Here is an 18,328-nt window from a genome sequence, read left to right as displayed (position 1 = left end):
TGTGGGATAGTCATGCAGTAGTTAGTTTATAACTTTAGTAAGTTTCTTCCGAGGCAGAGATTCTGATTTAGAGAATATCATTCTATTCACAGAAATGTGTCAGCAAAATACTTCAAAAAATAGACTGTTTGCCAAGAATTTTACCAAATGTGAACAAAAATTGGAAGTTATTAAGCTTTTTAGGAACACAGACTTTTGGTTTATCCAATTATAGTTACATAAATTACATAGAAAAGAACTATTAGAAACTATAAAATAAATATTCAAAAAATTACAGAAAAGCTAAAGTCGTTAGTTCATTTTTTATTTTCGGTAACCTTGGCAAATTGAGATTGGAATCGGTTGTGAATGTGACCAATAATATATATTTAATTCCATGTAAGAATTTTTAAACTTTTTACTGCCATTGCCTTTTGTGTATTTATTGACCTTTTGTTTAATAATTTGGGTTTGATTTTAGGCCACCAACAAAATGGAAATGAAAGAGATTGCTAAACACAAGACACTATGGAAAATGAACTCACCAGGTGAACCTTTATTAGTTACTGGTGTAGAAGTCAATCCTCTGAAAAAATTCACTATTCCCAAGATCAGAAGGACAGCTGGGAAAGGTAATATATACTGTCTCTATGAGAAATAGGTTTATTTCATAACTATTACTGCATTTCTTTGATTCTTAGTTTATGTTTGTCTTATTTTGACTATATAAAATTTGGTTAAGTCATTCCTTTAATTCCTTAAACACACACGTATACACACAAACGTTCATGGAACAGGCATATCTCATAAGTACAGTTAAAAATTCTGGATATCATCATAAAACAAATATTAGAAGACTTTGAAAAGTTTAGAGAAGAAAATGGACCAGCTAAGAACCCTGGAAATCAAGAATGTCATTGCAGTAAGTTCTCTAGATTTTATTTTTTTGTTTCCTCCATGTCTTAGATTCGATGCCAACAGTCCAGGAATGCCAGCTGGAACAGACATAGAAAGCCCCCAAAAAAGTCTCTTCTCCCTTGCCAAGAACTGGGAAAGGCACATCCTGGAGAAATAGAAACCTGGTTGACAATAAATACCTTACTTCTACAAAAAACTAGGGGGTGGAATATAACCTGCACACCTTTGTTAGCACAGGCTTAAGTGGAGGACTTAGACTTCCACTTATACCTTTCCCCCCTTCGTGGCAGTAACAAGTTCCCCTCCCTGCCATCCCCTGCCCCTGCAGTGTCCATGGTTTTCTACCCCTCCTCTATGATAATAAGCCACCCCTTAGAGTAGAGCCAATAAAGACCAACTAAGGAGCCTGGGCTTCTATCACACCTGCCTATTAGAAAGCACCCATCCCTCTCCCACTCTGTTCGTGGAGGCTGAGTCAGGAGCATTGACTTCTATGTAATAAAGCAGCCCCACAGTGTCACTGGAGACCCTGTGGAGAGCCAGGATGTCAGTCCCACCTGGTACTAAAGAATCGATTACCCCCTGCCTTCCCCTACTGGCAGATTGTCCTGCTGGCTCAGTTTCAGTAGAAGATTGCTAAAACCCAAGATTAAGTATGATCCGGAGTATCTTACTCTTGACATCCAAAATGACCAAGATATAATTTTTTGAAATCATTCATTTACCATCAACCAGGAAAATCTCAACTTAAATGAGTCGAGATAATCCACAAATGCCAATAGGCAGATGAAACAGAAGTTGGAATGATCTGACAAGGCTTTTAAAGCAGCCACTATAATGTTTCAGTAAGCAATTATGAACACTCTTGAAACAAAAGAAGACTAGAAAATCTCAGCAAAGAAATGGAAAATGTAACGAAGAACCAAGTAGAAATTTTGGAACTGAAAAATACAATCATTGAAATAACGCAGTGGATGGGTTCCAGAGATGAACTGAGAAGACATTGGAAAGAGTCAGTGAATTCGAAGATAATAACAATAGACATTACTCAGTCTGAACAACATAGAAAAAAATTGGCAGAGCTTCAGGGACATGTGGAACAATAACAAAAGATTAAACATCTTTGTCCTCAGTGTCCCCAAAGTAAAAGAGAAAGAGTGTGGAAAAGTATTTGAGGAAATATTGGCTAAAAATCTCCCAAATTTGGAAAATGGCATAAAACCTATATAGTCAAAGGGCCGAATAAGCTTTAATAAATAAGATAAACCCAAAAAAGTCCATGCTACAGCACATCATGTTCAAATTTCCAAAAACTAAAGAGAGAAAAATCTCGAAAGCAACTAGAGCAACCATATATCTATAGGGAAACAACTTTTTTAAGACTTTTTTTTTTTTTAGAGAGCATGCAGAGGAAGGGGCAGAGGGAGAGGGAGAAAATCCTCAAGCAGACTTCTCTTTGAGTGCAGAACCTGACACATGGTTCAACCCCAGGACCCTGAGATCGTGACCTGAGTCGAAAACCAAGGGTCAGCCATCCAACCAACTGAGCCACCCAGGCTTCTTGGCGGATAGAAAAACATTTTTAAAGTAAGTTCTACTTCCAGCAGGGGCTTGAGTTCATGACCCCAAGATCAAGAGTCACATACTCTATCAACTGAGCCAGCCAGTTGCCCCTATAGGGGAAGAATTTTTTGAATGGCAGAAGAGTTCTCACTAGAAATCATAGAGTCCAAAGGAAGTGACACATTTTCAAGTGTAGAAAGAAAAGAGCTGTCAACCCAGAATTCTGTCCCTAGCAGAAATACACTTCGGGAACAGAAGTGAAATAAACATTGTCAGATGAAGTAAACTAAAAATTTTACATCAGCAGATCTAACCTGAAAGAATGGTTAAACAAAATTCCCTAAAGAGAAAAGGTCAAAATAAAAAATCTGGGAACATTAGGAATGAAGAACAAACAATAGGGAGAGTCAAAATATAGGGACATTTAATTGGGCCATCCTTCTCTTGAGTTTTCTTTTTCTTTTCTTTTCTTTTTTTTTTTTTAAGACTTCTCTTATTTATTTGAGAGAGAAAGAGAGAGAGATCCCCAGCAGGAGGAAATGGAAAGGGAGAAGCAGACTCCCTACCAAGCAGGGAGCCCAGTGCAACAGTCAATCCAAGGACCCCAAAATCATGATCTGAGCCAAAGCCTAACCAACTAAGACATGTAGGCACCCCCTCTTGAGTTTTCTAATTGTATCTGACAACTGGAGAAAAATTATAACATTATGGGATGTGATTCTCTAGGAATTTGGAGGAAATAATTATAAAATGAGATACTACCTTTGGAGGGACCTGTGTGAATGGGTACAGGCTCTCTCTATGTTATGTATTACAACTACATGTGAATCTACAGTTAACCTCAGAATTAAAAGTTTTTATGAATATAGATAAAAATGAATTTTTTAAATGTTCAAGCAATCCGTAGATGGTCAGGAAAATGAAATAGAGAATGAACCATGAAGGGAAAAAAAACAGAGATGGCAAGCTTAAGCCCCAATATATCTGTTATATTAGGTGTCAATGATCTAAATATACCAATTAAAAAACAGAAGTTGACACAATATATTAAAAACATGACTCAAATATATACTGTAGATAAATTCATTTCAGATATAGTGATACACATTTTTATAAAATAAAGATAAGCTGCGGGTGCCTGGGTGGCTCAGTGGGTTAAAGCCGCTGCCTTCAGCTCAGGTCATGATCTCAGGGTCCTGGAATGGAGTCCCACATCGGGCTCTCTGCTCAGCAGGGAGCCTGCTTCCCTCTCTTTCTCTCTCTCTCTCTGCCTGCCTCTCCATCTACTTGTGATCTATCTCTGTCAAATAAATAAATAAAATCTTTTAAAAAATAAAATAAAATAAAGATAAGCTGAAAGATAGGCCATGCAAACAATCAAAATAAAGTGAGAGTAGCTTTATTACTATTCAATAAAGTAGACTTCTGAGGAAAGAAAATTACTAGGAACAAAGATAGAGCATAATGATGGAAGGGTCAGTCTACCAAGAAGACATAGCAAACTTCAATGAGTATGCACCAAACAACAGAGCTTCAATATGCATGAAGCAAAATTGTTAAAACTGAAAGAAGAAATGTAGTTGGAGACTTTAGTGCACCTCTCTCAAAAATTGGTATAACTAAAACCAGACAAAATCCCCAATAAAAAGAATTACAGACCAATATTCCTGATGAACATGGATGAAAAAATTCTCCACAAGATACTAGCTAATTGAATCCAACAGTACATTAAAAGGATTATTCACCATGATTAAGTGGGATTTATTCCTGGGCTGTGGAGGTGGTTCAAAATCTACAAATCAACATGATACACCAAATTAATAAAGAAAGTATAAAAACATGATCCTCTCGATAGATGCCAAAAGAGCATTTGACAAAATACAGCATCCGTTCTCTATATAAACTCTCAAGAAAGTTGGGATAGAAGGAACATACCTCAACATCATAAAGGCCATATATGACAGACCCACAGCTAATATCCTCAGTGGAAAAAAAGTCTGAGAGCTTTTCCTCTAGAGTCAGGAACATGACAGGGATATTTGTTGTCACCACTGTTGTTCAATATAATACTGGAAGTCTTAGCCTCATCAGTCATCAAGATAAAAAGTGTCTGCAGAGTGAAGGAACCAATCAATAAAACTAAAAGATAACCTCTGGAATGGGAGAAGATATTTGCAAATAATATATCTGATAAAGAGTTAGTATCCATTATCTATAGCAAACTTACACCCCCAAACCTGTGTTGAGCAAACTCAACACCCCCCCCAAAAACCAAATAATCCAGTTAAGAAATGGGCAGAAAACATGAGTAGACATTTTTCCAAAGAAGATATCCAGATGGCTAATGGACACATGAAGATGCTCGACATCACTCATCATAAAGGAAATACAAATCAAAACGACAGTGAGATACCACCTGTCAGAATGGCTAAAATGAACAACTCAGGAAACAACAGATGTTGGCAAGGATGTAGAGAAAGGGGAACATTCCTACACTGTTGGGGGAAATGTAAATTGGTATAACCACTCTGGAAAACAGTATGGAGGTTCCTCAAAAAGTTAAAAATAGAACTTTCCTATGACCCAGCACTTGCACTACTAGGTATATATCCAAAGGATACAAAAATCCTGATTTGAAGGGGAACATGCATTCCAATGTTGATAGCAATATTATCAACAATACCCAAATTAGGGAAAGAGCCCAAATGTCCATTGACTGATGAATGGGTAAAGAAGATGTGATGTGTGTGTACACACACACACACACACACACACACTCCAATGGAATATTACTCAGCAGTCAAAAAAATGAAATCTTGTCATTTGTAACAACATGAATGGAACTAGATGGAGTGTATTATGCTAAGCACAATAAATCAGAGAAAGTAAAATATGATTTCATTTATGTGTGAAATTTAAGAAATAAGACAGATGAACATAGGGGAAGGGAAGGAAAAATAAAATACAAACAGGGAGGTAGGCAAACCATAAGAGACTCTTAACTATAGAGAACAAACTAAGGGTTGAAGGTGGGTGGGCTGGTGGGAGAATGGGCTAAATGGGCGATGGGCATTAAGGAGAGCATTTGTTGGGGTGAGCACTGGGTGTATTATAAGTAAGTGATGAATCACCAGATTCTACATTTGAAACCAATACTACTGTATATGTGATGTAACTTGAATTAAAATAAAAAAAAATAAAACTGTTGAGACAGAAAACCAGCAATTGGGGCACTTGAGTGGTTCAGTTGATTCAGCATCCATCTGTTGATCTCAGCTCAGGTCTTTATGTCAGGGTTGTGAAGTTCAGGCCCCATGAGTTTAACCCCCACATAAAGGCAAAAAATCAGCAAAAATATGGAAGAACTTAATACTGTCAAGCCACAGAATGTAACTGACATTTGTACATAACTTCACCCAACAGCAGCAGAGTAGACATTCTTTTCAAATGCTGATTTGACACCTACCTAGATAGACATATGTTGGGCCACAAAACACATCTCAACATATTTAAAAGAGTTGGAGTCCTGCAGAATGTGTTCTTAGACCATATGCAAAGTAGAAATTAACAAAGTAATATGTAAGTCTCTGAAGAAATGAAAAATAAATAACACATTTCCAACTACTGATGAGATTTCAAGGGAAATAAAAATGTACATCAAATAAAAATGAAAGTGTAACATATCAAATTTGAGGGACACAGCTAAAGGATTGCTAACAAATTTATAACACTAAATACATTAGAAAATAGGAAGGATTTCATATTATCAAGTAATATCACTACTGGGTATTTACCCAAAGAATACAAAAACACTAATGTGAAAGATCTATGCACCTCTGTGTTTACTGCAGTATTATTCACAGTAGCCAAATTCTGGAAGAAACCCAAGTGTCCACTGTTAGATGAATGGATAAGAAGATGTGGTATATATGCACATGCACACACAATGGAATATTAATCAGACATAAAAAAGAATGAAATCATGCCATTTACAACAGCATGGAAGGATCTAGAAAGTATAATGCTAAGCAAAATAAGTCAGAGAAGGACAAATACCATATGATTTAAGAAAATCATAATGTTGAATTTAAGAAAACAAAGGTACAAACCAAAACCAGACTCTTAATATACAGAGCAAGCTTATGATTAGCAGTGGGGGAGGGGGGAGGTGGATGGGTAAAATAGGTGAAGGGGATTTAAAGCACACTTATAAACACTAAATAATGTATAGAATTGTTGGATCACTATATGTACACCTGAAACTAATATAACACTGTATGTAATCTATACTGGAATTAAATTTACAAAATAGGAAGGATTTCATAACAGTAATCTCAGTTTCACCTTAAGAAAATAGAAGAAAAATAACAAACCCAAAACAAGCAGAAGGAGGAAAGTCAATGAAACAAAAAATCTGGTTGATTGAAAAGATTAAAAAGTTGACAAACCTTTAGCAAGATTGACAAGACACAAATGCCACAAATTCCACTATCAGGAATAAAATGAAATAACATTTCTGACCCATGGTATTTAGAGGTTAAAAAGAAAATATTATGCAACATGGAGGCTTAAGTGGGTAGAAGAAGAATAAATGAAACAAGATGGGATTGGGAGGGAGACAAACCATAAGTGACTCTTAATCTCACAAAACAAACTGAGGGTTGCCGGGGGGAGGGGGTTTGGGAGAAGGGGGTGGGATTATGGACATTGGGGAGGGTATGTGATTTGGTGAGTGCTGTGAAGTGTGTAAACCTGGTGATTCACAGACCTGTACCCCTGGGGATAAAAATATATGTTTATAAAAAATAAAAAATTAAAAAAAAAAAAAACGGGCAAAAATAAAAAAAAAAAAAAAAATATTATGAACAGATCTACGTACATAAACTTGACACCTTAGATGAAATGGACCAGTTTGTCAAAAGTCAAAGTAATAAAATTCACACAATACTAAGTAGATTATTCAAACACCTTTATTTATAACTATTGCAGAAATTGAATTCATAATTGAAAACACTGTTGGAAAGAAATCTCTAGGCCCAGATGGTTTTACTGGAGAAAATTCAGAAAGAGTTGATACAAATTCTACAGAACCTCTTCCAGAACATAGAAAATAATTTTATGAAGCCACTATCACCCTGGTATTAAAACCAGACAAATGTAATACAAAAAAAAAAAAAAGGAACAACACATACCAATATGCATTATGAACACTGGCACAGAAATCTTACACAAAATATAAGAATTCAGCAGTACTGTATATAAAATGATTTTTCACTACCTCCAAAGGAGTTTTATTTCATGGATGCAAGCCTGGTTTTGTATTTGAAAGTGAATCTGTATCTGAGGGATAAAGAGGAATTACATGATCATATTAATTACTACAAAAAAAGCACTCAGCTAAATTCAGCATTCAACTAGATTCAACACTCAGGATAGAGACCCAGCAAAATAACAACAGGGGAATTTCCTTAACTGGAGGAAAGATACATGGAGCTAACATCACTAAAAGGTGAACAACTGAAGCTTTGTAAGAGAAGACTTCAAGAACCTTCTCTTTTGCTATTTTAACAACATAGTACTGGAAATTGGAGCCAGTGCAAAATGGAATAAATTTAACTTAAAGACAGAGATAAGAAAAGGAGAAATAAAATTGTTTCTGTTTGAAGGTCACATAATGCTCTACATAGGAAATCCCAAAGAATCTACAAAAAAAAAAAAAAAAAAGAAAAAATACCTCTCTAATAAGTTCATCAAGCTTCCTGGGTACAAGATCAAAATAGAAGAACTGTAGAACCAACCTGAGTGTTGGATGGATGGATGGATGGATGGATGGATGGATGAAGAAGGTGTAGTATGTGTATGTACACTCACACACAAACAAATATTACTCAGCCGTAAAAAAAGAATAAAATATTGAATGTATATAATTGTTGAATCACTATGTTGTATATCTGAAGCTAATATAATACTGTATATCAGCTGTTTCAATTAAAAAAAAATTAATTGAATACATATTAACTAAGAATACATGAAAATCAAAATATTAAACATAATGCCATTTATAATAGCCCAAAACTTGAAATGTATTTTTATAAATCTAACAAAACATGTATAGTGTTTTTGTGCTTTAAGTGCAAATATTAGAGCACATAGGTGGCTCAGTTGGTTAAACATCAGACTCCCAAGGGACACCTGGGTGGCTCAGTTGGTTAAGCGACTGCCTTCAGCTCAGGTCATGATCCCAGGGTCCTGAGATGGAGCCCCACATCTGACTCCCTGCTCAGCAGGGATATTGCTTCTCCTTCTCCCTCTGCCCCTTTCCCCTCTGCCACCCCACCCTGTGCATGGAGCCTAAGATTCTCTTTCTCTCCCTCTCTCTCTGCTCCTCCCCTACCCTGCTTGTACGGCACTCTCTCAGATACACAAAAAAACAAACAAACTGCAAATGCTGATGAAAGAAATCAAGGAGGATTTGTTATTAGGGAGGTGTACTTCTAGATTAGAAGACTCAGTGCTATGGATTAGAAGACTCAACCGTTATAACGAAAATACTGGTTTTCCATGAATTTAGATTTATTGCAGTTTTTCTCAAAATCCTGGCAAGTCATTTTCTAAATAAACAAATTTATTTTCAAATTTACATGAGAAGGCAAGGAAACTAGAAATAGCTTAAACAATTTAGAAATAGAAAAAATTGTTTGTAATTACTCTGCTCAGTACTAAGGCTTACTATGTAGCTACAGTAATCAAGATAGTGCAGCATTGGCAGAGGGATAGATCAATGGAACAGAACAGATTCCAGAAATAGACCCACATTAATATGCTCATTTGATTTTCTTTCAATTAATTTTTACAAAGTTATATTCAATCAAGAAAAGTAGTCTTTTCATCAGATGTTGCTGGAGCAACTGGACAACATCCATAGGCAAGAAAAGGAACTTCTCCCGAACTCACACAAAAAATAATTCAAAATCAATCATGGGTGAGCCCTTGGGTGTCTCAGTTGGGAAAGCATGCAACTCTTCTTGGGGTTGTGAGTTCAAGCTCCATGTTAGGTATAAAGATCACTAAAATAAATAAACTTTTTAAAAAAGATAAATTGGCTTCATCCCTATTAAAAAACTTACTTTCTGAAAGACAGGTAAGTGAAAAGAAAACTTAGAATGGAAGAAAATGGGTTTTTTGGGTTTGGGGGGTATAGTTTATACACAATGTTATATTATTTTCAGATGTACAACATAGTGATTCAGCTATTCTATACATTATGCTGTGCTCACCACTAGGATAGCTCCCATCTGTTACCATACAACACTGCTACAGTACCATTGACTATGTTCCCTACTCTGTACATTTTCTCCCCCTGATTTATTCATTCCTTAACTAGAAGCCTGTATCTCCCATTTCCCTTTACCCATTTTGCCCATCCCCCCATCCCATTTCCCTCAGGCAACCATCAGTTTTACTATGTATAGGTCTGATTCTACTTTTTGTTTATTCATTTTTTTGTTTTTAATTTTCCACATATAGGTGGAATCATATGGTATTTGTCTTTCTCTCTCTGACTGACTTAGCATAATACCCTCTGGGTCCATCCATGTTGTTGCAAATGGCATGATCTCATCTTTTTAATGGCTGAGTAATATTCCATTTTGTGTATGGATATGCGTGTGTGTGTGTGTGTATCACATCTTCTTTACCCATTCACCTATTCTTGGACACCTCGGCTGCTTCTGTATCTTGGCTACTGTAAATAATGCTATAGCAAACATGGGGGTGCTTGTACCTTTTCACATTTGTGTTTTCATTTTCTTTGGGTGAAAACTCAGTAATGAAATTATTGAATCATATGGTATTTCTATTTTTAATTTTTGAAGAACTTCATTTCCACCAATAGTGCGCAAGGGTTATTTTTTCTCTACATCCTTGCCAACACTTGTAAATCACATATATGAAAAGAACTCATATCCAGAACATATAAAGTACTTTCAAAACTCATTAGTAAGCTTAAAAAGGTGGTTAATCAATCCAGTTAGTGAGGAAGAAGGCATGAACAGACATTTCACCAAAGAGGATGTACAGATGGCAAATGAGAACATAAAAAGATATTCAACATCATAGCCATTAAGGAAATGGAAACCACAATGAGATATCACTATCCATTTGTTAAAACAGCTGAAATTAAAAGAATAACAATGCCAAATGTTAGCAAAGATATGGAGAAACAAAATAAGTCATATAACCGGTAGACATCAGATACCTCAGCCACTCTTTGAAAAACAGTTCAATAGTTTTTTTCTTTAAAAACTAAACATGGAACTACCGAATGACCCACCAATTACACTTTGGGGGCATTTATCCCAGAGAAATGAAAATGTACATCCACACAAAAAAACTATACACAAATGTTCATAGAAGCTTTATTTGTAATAGCCAAAAATAGACAACCACTTAGGTTTATAACCAGTGAGTGGTTAAACTGTGATACATCCATACCGTAGAGTACTTACTCAGCAATAAAAAGAAAACATCTATTGTAGTAACAACTTAGTTGGTTCTCAAAGGGATTATCCTGAATGAAAAAAGTCAATGTCCACAGGTCACAACTAAAACATTCTACTTATAACACATTCTTGAAATGACAAAATTTATAGAGATGGAGAATAGTAGTTTTCAAGATTTAGAGGCAGAAAAAGGGAATACAGTTATCAGTATGATTCTATTTCTAAAACACCTCAAGGAAGATCTTTGTGGGATGAAACACTAGTGTATCTTGATTATGGTGGTTGCCATGAATCTACACAAAGGACAAAATTTCACAGAACTACACACACAGGTGCCTGTAAAACTGGTAAAATCTTAAGATATGTGGATTTTACCAATATCAATTTTTGGTTTTGATATTATAGTTATGTATGTCATTATGTAGATGTACAAAGATGTAGTTTTAAAGTCAAATAACGACGTCCCTTTTCTTTATCTTTAGTTTACTTGTCATCTTGTTGCACCAATACTAGAGAGTATAGTTTCATACATGATACTCTTACCCAGTGCCAGCTTGATCTAGGCTGTGATCTGCAATCATCATGGCGGTTTGGGGATACAAAACTGGTTCACAATGAGGAGTTGGAAAAAAACTTTACTTCTAAGAGGTAAGTTACTATAACCTAAAGAAGGTTGAGATTTGGGTTTTTTTATTTTTTTCTATGAAGTCATAAGAATTAGTAATTTCTACCATTTGAGTAGAAATTTCATAAGTATTACTAAGAAAATAAGTACAGAGATTATTATTTTGTTGGCTTCTCATAGCCTTGTGTAATAGTGAAGAGCTAAGTGTAAGATTTTGATTAATAAGTTTTACAGGTTAATGTAGACAGATTTCAGACACTTGTAATTTTTTTAATCTTGATAATTTTTCAGAAACTTACATCAGCACATTTATTAAGCACCCATTTTGTAAATTCCCTGTGCTTCCTGTGTAATGTAAAATAGTTAAAATATTCAGAAAATAACTTTTTTCACTTGATTCAACTGTTCAGAGACTTAGCTGTTGTTATAATTTGGCAGAATCGTATCTGGCTATTTCCAGCTCTTCCACTAGAGCCACTTTTTCTTCTAAAATTTTTTTTTATTTGAGTATAGTTAACAGAGTGTTAAATTAGTTTAATAATTTTTTTAAAAGGTACTGCTTATACTTTTGGGGAAGGTATAATCCATTTTGTTTTTATAAGAAAGAAGAAAAGCACATGCAGAGCTCTCATTGTAAACATTTTATATTTATTAATCTAGATCTTATGTGAACACAATTTTACCTTTTTCATATTCTGATTTTTTTTCTCCTTCACTAATTGGCATTTAACTTAAAACCTAACTGTAGCTTCATCTAAAACAAACAAAAAAAAAAGAAGCCAAAAACATTCTAAAACAAGTTCCAAGTGTGGGTTAGAACTTGTTTTAGAATGTTTTTGGCTTCTTTTTTTTGTTTTAGAATTAATTCCTCTTGTCTTAAACATACTTACCCTCTGACATCACTTTGAATTGGTAGAAATGACAGATGTAGTTGACAGCATTTCTGTCATCTAAAAAACAATAATTTTGAGCAAAAGTGGAATGGACTGGATATATCCTGCCACTTCCAGATTGAATTAAGAGTTTAATAAAAAATTAATTCCTGGTATTCTTTGACTTCAGTTCTTTTAGGCATTTTAAAATGTTGTCCTTTTTCATAATGCTCCCCTGCCCAACACTTAATTTACAACCTGTTGATGTTAGAGAAATTAAGAAAAATTACCCAAAAATACACGATAGGCTAGAACATTGCAAATAAACAACCACCCAGCAAATACTGATTTCTTAGTTACTTGTCCAATTAGACAAACTCATTTTTTCCCATAGTACTTTATACTCATTTAATAGGTCTTTCTACCATATACTGGTTTTGTCTGATTTACCTGCTTCGTGAGTTTCTTCTTCCTTTTTTTCAAGATTTTATTTATTTTTTAGAGAGTGGTGGGAGGGTCAAAGGGAGAGGAAGAGAATCTCAAGCAGACTCCCCACTGAGCACAGAGCCTGGCGCCGGGCTCTCTCTCACCACCCTGAGATCATGACCTGAGCTGAAACCAAGAGTTGGACGCTCAACTGAGTAAGCTGCCCAGATGCCCCATGGCTTTTCTTTCTGTCATTCTCTTTAGAGGAGTTATTATATCTATGGGCTCAGCAAAACAAGTATCTCCAAAGGATACCAATTTCCATTTCTTATCTGCATTCCATCTACCACTTCTTAAGTCTGAAATCAGCAAAAGCATTAAAAATCTAAAAATCTGTGTATTCCATCAGTTGTTAAAACATCTCAGTACCTGCTGTGTCAGACATCATATTTGATAACCCTTGAAGATCAATGAGTGTTTTTTTCTGTCTTAAAGAGTTCACATTCTAGTTTAAAAGACATACAAGCAAATACAAAATAAAATGTTATAATAGAGATATAGGTTGGGGCGTCTGGGTGACTGGGGCACCTGGGTGACTCAGTGGGTTAAAGCTTCTGCCTTCGGCTCAGGTCATGATCCCAGGGTCCTGGGATCGAGCCCCACATTGGCCTCTCTGCTCAGCGGGGAGCCTGCTTCCTCCTCTCTCTCTGCCTGCCTCTCTGACAACTTGTGCTCTCTGTTTACCAAATAAATAAATAAAATCTTTAAAAAAAATAATAGAGATATAGGTGCACAGATGAGGGACTGATTATTCTTTTTTTTTTAAAAGATTTTATTTATTTATATGAGAGAGCATGAGAAGGGGGAGGGACAGAGGGAGGAGGAGACTCCCCACTGAGCAGGAATCCCAATGCAGGACTCGATCCTGGGACTCCAGGATCATGACCTGAGCCCAAGGAAATATTTACTTTTTTTTTTTTTAAAGATTTTATTTACTTGAGAGAGAGAGCGCGCGCGCATGTACAAGTAAGGGGACCAGCAGGCAGAAGGAGAGGGATAAGCAAGCTTCCTGCTGAGCAAGGAGCCAGATGCAGGACTCTATTCCAGGATCATGACCTAAACCAAAGGCAGACACTTAACAACTGAACCACCCAAGTTCCCCTGGGACTGATTATTCTTAAGAGTTTTGAGAGATGCTTTGAAAAGTTAAGAAAATTGAGCTAGTCTTAATGGGTAAAAGAGAAACTGAATTATTCTTAAGTCCATTGCCTTATTTGTATCAATTTGACCCTTTTTGTTTTAAAAAATTTCCAAATTTACATGAAAGGATATCATTTTAAAGATTGTCAGTACCTGGCTTAATGTTGTGATTGAATTAGTACTTGATATCTCCGTTTATGTCTCACTCCAGATGTAGTCTGAGCCATCTATGGTTAATTTCATTTACTTTATCAATGATTGGTTCCAAGGGTGGGCAGAAATAAATCAGTTTGGGTCAATAACACACTCAAGATGGATTGGTTTGGGAGGTCTCTAGGAAAGAGAAGCCGTTTGTGAACCAAGGAAGCGTGTTTAAGTTACTGATAACACCCTTGTGAGGTAATAAAAAGACTAGTGTTAGGATGACCCTAAGGCTGAGTACAGCAGGACAAAGAGATGGAAAAAACTTGGATCCTTACTGATATCTGGAGCCATGAAATCTATCAACCCTGATAAAGGCTGCCTGATTTCTGAATTTCTTATAATTATAATAATAAGAAGTAGTCAACTTATATTTAGCCAAATTGAGCAAGTTTTTGTGCTTGAAGTCAACAGCATTCCAGCTGATAATGAATTGTATACTGGGAAAGGGGTACTGGCAAATAAGAGATTCTACACTATGGATTTAACTTGAAGACTGGGCCATAAGGGTGCCAACTTGAGAAGTTGGTGATAATCCTTTATACCTTGTGCACAAATATTTACTTCATGAGACTTTGGTTTGGGGCGATATTATACAGAAATTCAGGATGTTAAGGTGTCCTGCTTGGACGCAAAAGGCCTTTAAAAAAGAAAGAGCCTTTCTTCTTATGATCTGGTATCACAGATCAGCTTCATAAGATTAGCTTGAAGTAAAGAATTCATCTTTTCCAAAGTTAGTTTGAATTTGGGTTTAAAAAGATTTAACAGGAAATACGTGCTGCAAAGCACAATTCTGTTGCCTTTAGCTTTCCCATACCTCCTTTTAAGTATTTTCTACAAGGTAAATAGGAAGTATTCAGGTTTATACAATAAAGATATATTTTAAATGCAATTGGGGGGAAGAAATGGATAGTTTCAAATTGTAGTGCGGTAAAGGCCATTTCAAATCCAGAGCCTTGGAGGGTGCAAAGGTTTCAGAGGTTTGCTGCCAGGATACTGAAAGTTCTAACTGCAACCATTGTCTAAACATGATCTTGCTATGGTTACCTAGTCTTTGGAATTTTGAGGGTAGAGAATCCTAGCTTCTTTTTAAAGAGATGTACTGTTGCTAACAGCCATTTAATACCATTAATGTGTCATTCTTCACTTTTCTGAATTTAATTGTAGTTATCCTGTTATTTTCCCTTTAACAGTGTATTTTTGGGTGTAGATAACTTAATCTTGTAGCTATATATTACCAGAATGGATGATAACTATATAGATCTATATCCACACCTGTTAGAAATGAAGGCATATTACTCCCAGTGTAGATCTGAAGTTAGATGCAGTGACTGGATGACACTTCGGGTGGTTCCCTTTCTGCAAGGTTGATTGAAGGTGTTTTGTGTGGCCATGAATACTTTTTAAAGTATATATGTTGGAAGAAGGACGTGTATAAAAGGTAACCAAGTTAGTAGACTGCAGTATCTCTAACAATTCTAAATCATCTTATATAATTTAAACCGTTCTTTGTCTTATTCTTTTTATTGGTTTATTGATGTACAAACCTAGTCTGTATAGCTCGTTAGAACCCAGCATGAGACTTGCCTGGACATCCTGAGATGAAGTCACTGTCTCTATTAAGGACTGCATGCAAGGATCTAGATGCTGCTTGACAGCCTTTTAAAGACTTAAAGGAGCTAGACAAAGATAAAAACTGTGGACAGCAGTGTGGAGAATCAAGGCAGAGAAAGAGAAACTTAAATTCTTAATATTGTTGGGGAACTGAGTAAGTTCAGAATCTGCCTTCTGTAGGTAGAATAGTGTACCCCCAAAGATGCCCACATCCTGATTCTTACAATCTGTGAATATGTTACTTTACATAATAAAAAGGATTTCACAGATCTGGTTGACATCACAAACTGGCAGATGGTGATGATCTTTGGTTACCTGAGTGGGCCCAATATGAATGAGTGGGCTCATGATATGAGCTCTTAGAAATATAAGAGGACAACAGAAGAATGGGTCAGAGAGGAGACAGAAGAAAAATTTCAGAGGGATTCAGTCTGCTTTTTCTGGCTTTAAAGATGGAGGAGAGAGATGTTATGATTCAAGGAATGCAGGTAACTTCTAGAACTTGGGAGCAGCCTAGAAAGGAAATGGATGTTAGTCCTCCATCTGCAAATGATTAAATTTTGTGAACAAGAGATCCTCCCCAGACCCTGAGACAGGAATACAATACAGATGACACCATTATTTTAACCCATTGAGACTTATTGTACTTATGTCCTACTTAACTTAAAGATAATAAACTTGATTTGTTGGTACATCTGGGTGGCTCAGTTGGCCAACTAAGTGGCCAACTTCTTGGTTTTGGCTCAGGTCATGGGATCTCAGAATCATGGGATCAAGCTCCCCTGAGCCACAAGTGTGCTCCAGGATTCTCTCTCTTTCTCTTCCCCTCTCCTAGTTTGCCCTCTTTAAAATAAATAAATGGATCTTTTTAAAAAAAGATTTTCTTCAATCCACTAAGTCTGTAAGAATTTGTTACAGCAGCAGTAGAAAAGTACTACACTGCCTTATCCAGACTTCTTGTGTGAATTAGAAAAATTTTTCCCTCCAGCTTTATTGAAATATGATACATATATATATATATATATTATGAAATGTTTACTACGATGTTAGTTAATTCATCTTTTATTTCACATAATTAGCCATTTTGTTTTGTTATGGTGAGAACATTAAAGCTCTATTCTATTTATTTTACGCTAACTTCTATTTTTTTAAGATTTTATTGAGAGCACAAGCACAAGTAGGGGGAGCAGCAGGCAGAGGGAGAAGCAGGCTCCCCACCAAGCAAGAAACCAGCTGCGGGACCTGACCCTGAGATCATGACCTGAGCTGAAGGCAGAGAGAGGCTTAACCAAATGAGCCACCCAGGCGTCCCAAAGCTCTAAGAACAACTTTCAAGTAGATGATACAGTATTTTTAACTGCAGTTAGCATGCTGTCCCATAGATCCTCTGAACTTACTCATCTTATAATTGATATAAAGTTCGTATCCTTGACCAGCATCTCCCCATTTCCCCCCATCTCTAGGCCTGGCAACCATCTTCTGCTGTTTATATGAATTTGATATTTTTAGATTCCACATGTAAGTGAGACTATATGGTATTAGTCTCTCTCTGACTTAACACAATGCCCTCAAGGTCCACTCATTTTGTCACAGACTGAGGATTTCCTTCGTTTTTATTGCTGAATAATATTCCATGATGTTTCTGTGTATGTGTGTATTTTCTTTTTTTTTTTTTTTAAGATTTTATTTATTTATTTGACAGGGAGAGAAAGTACAAGCAGAGGGAGCAGCAGACAGAGGGAAAAGCAGGCTTCCCACTGAGCAGGGAGCCTGATGTGGGACTGAATCCCAGGACCCTAGGATCATGACCTGAGCTGAAGGCAGCTGCTTAATCGACTGAGCCACTCAGCATCCCTGTACCACATTTTCTTTATTGATTCATGTGTTGATGGATACTTAGGTTGTTTCTGTGTCTTACCTATTACAGATAATGCTGGCAATGAACATGGTTGGTACAGATATCTCTTTGAGATAGCAGTTTCATCTACTTCAGATACATACCCAGAAGTGGGAGTATTTGATCATAGAGTAGTTCTATTTTTAGTGTTTTCAGAAATTTCCATACTGTTTTCCATAGTGGCATACCAATTTATATTTCTTTTAACAGTGCACCAGTGTTCCCTTTTCCCTACATCCTTACCAGCACTCGTTACCTTGTCTTTTTGAGAATAGCCATTTTGGCGAGTATGATGTGATATCTCATCGTGTGTTTTGATCTGCATTTCCCTGATAATTAGTGATGCCGAGCACCTTGTTATGTACTTGGTGGCCATTTGTGCATTTTCTTTGGAAAATGTCAATTAAAGTTCTCTGCCATTTTTAAATGAGATTGTTGGTGTTTTGCTTTTGAATTGTATATTCCTTATGTATTATGGATATTAACCCCTTATCAGATGCACAATTTGTAAATATTTTTTCCCACTCCATAA

At 36.1% G+C, this 18,328-nt stretch overlaps 1 protein-coding gene across 1 annotated transcript in view; it reads left to right on the top strand.

Moving 5' to 3' along the window:
* The first annotated feature begins 472 nt into the window (after positions 1 to 472).
* Positions 473 to 18,328, top strand: part of TEX15 (testis expressed 15, meiosis and synapsis associated) — a 56,187-nt gene continuing 38,331 nt past the window's right edge. Inside the window, exons 1-2 of the mRNA XM_059384207.1 lie at positions 473 to 611; positions 11,444 to 11,609. Of these exons, the coding sequence (XP_059240190.1) occupies positions 473 to 611; positions 11,444 to 11,609 (305 nt within the window). The remainder of the gene's footprint in view (positions 612 to 11,443; positions 11,610 to 18,328) is intronic.

The sequence above is a fragment of the Mustela nigripes genome, chromosome 18, assembly GCF_022355385.1.
Source record: "Mustela nigripes isolate SB6536 chromosome 18, MUSNIG.SB6536, whole genome shotgun sequence".
Lineage (NCBI taxonomy): Eukaryota > Metazoa > Chordata > Mammalia > Carnivora > Mustelidae > Mustela > Mustela nigripes.
This window is presented reverse-complemented; position numbering and strand designations above follow the sequence as displayed.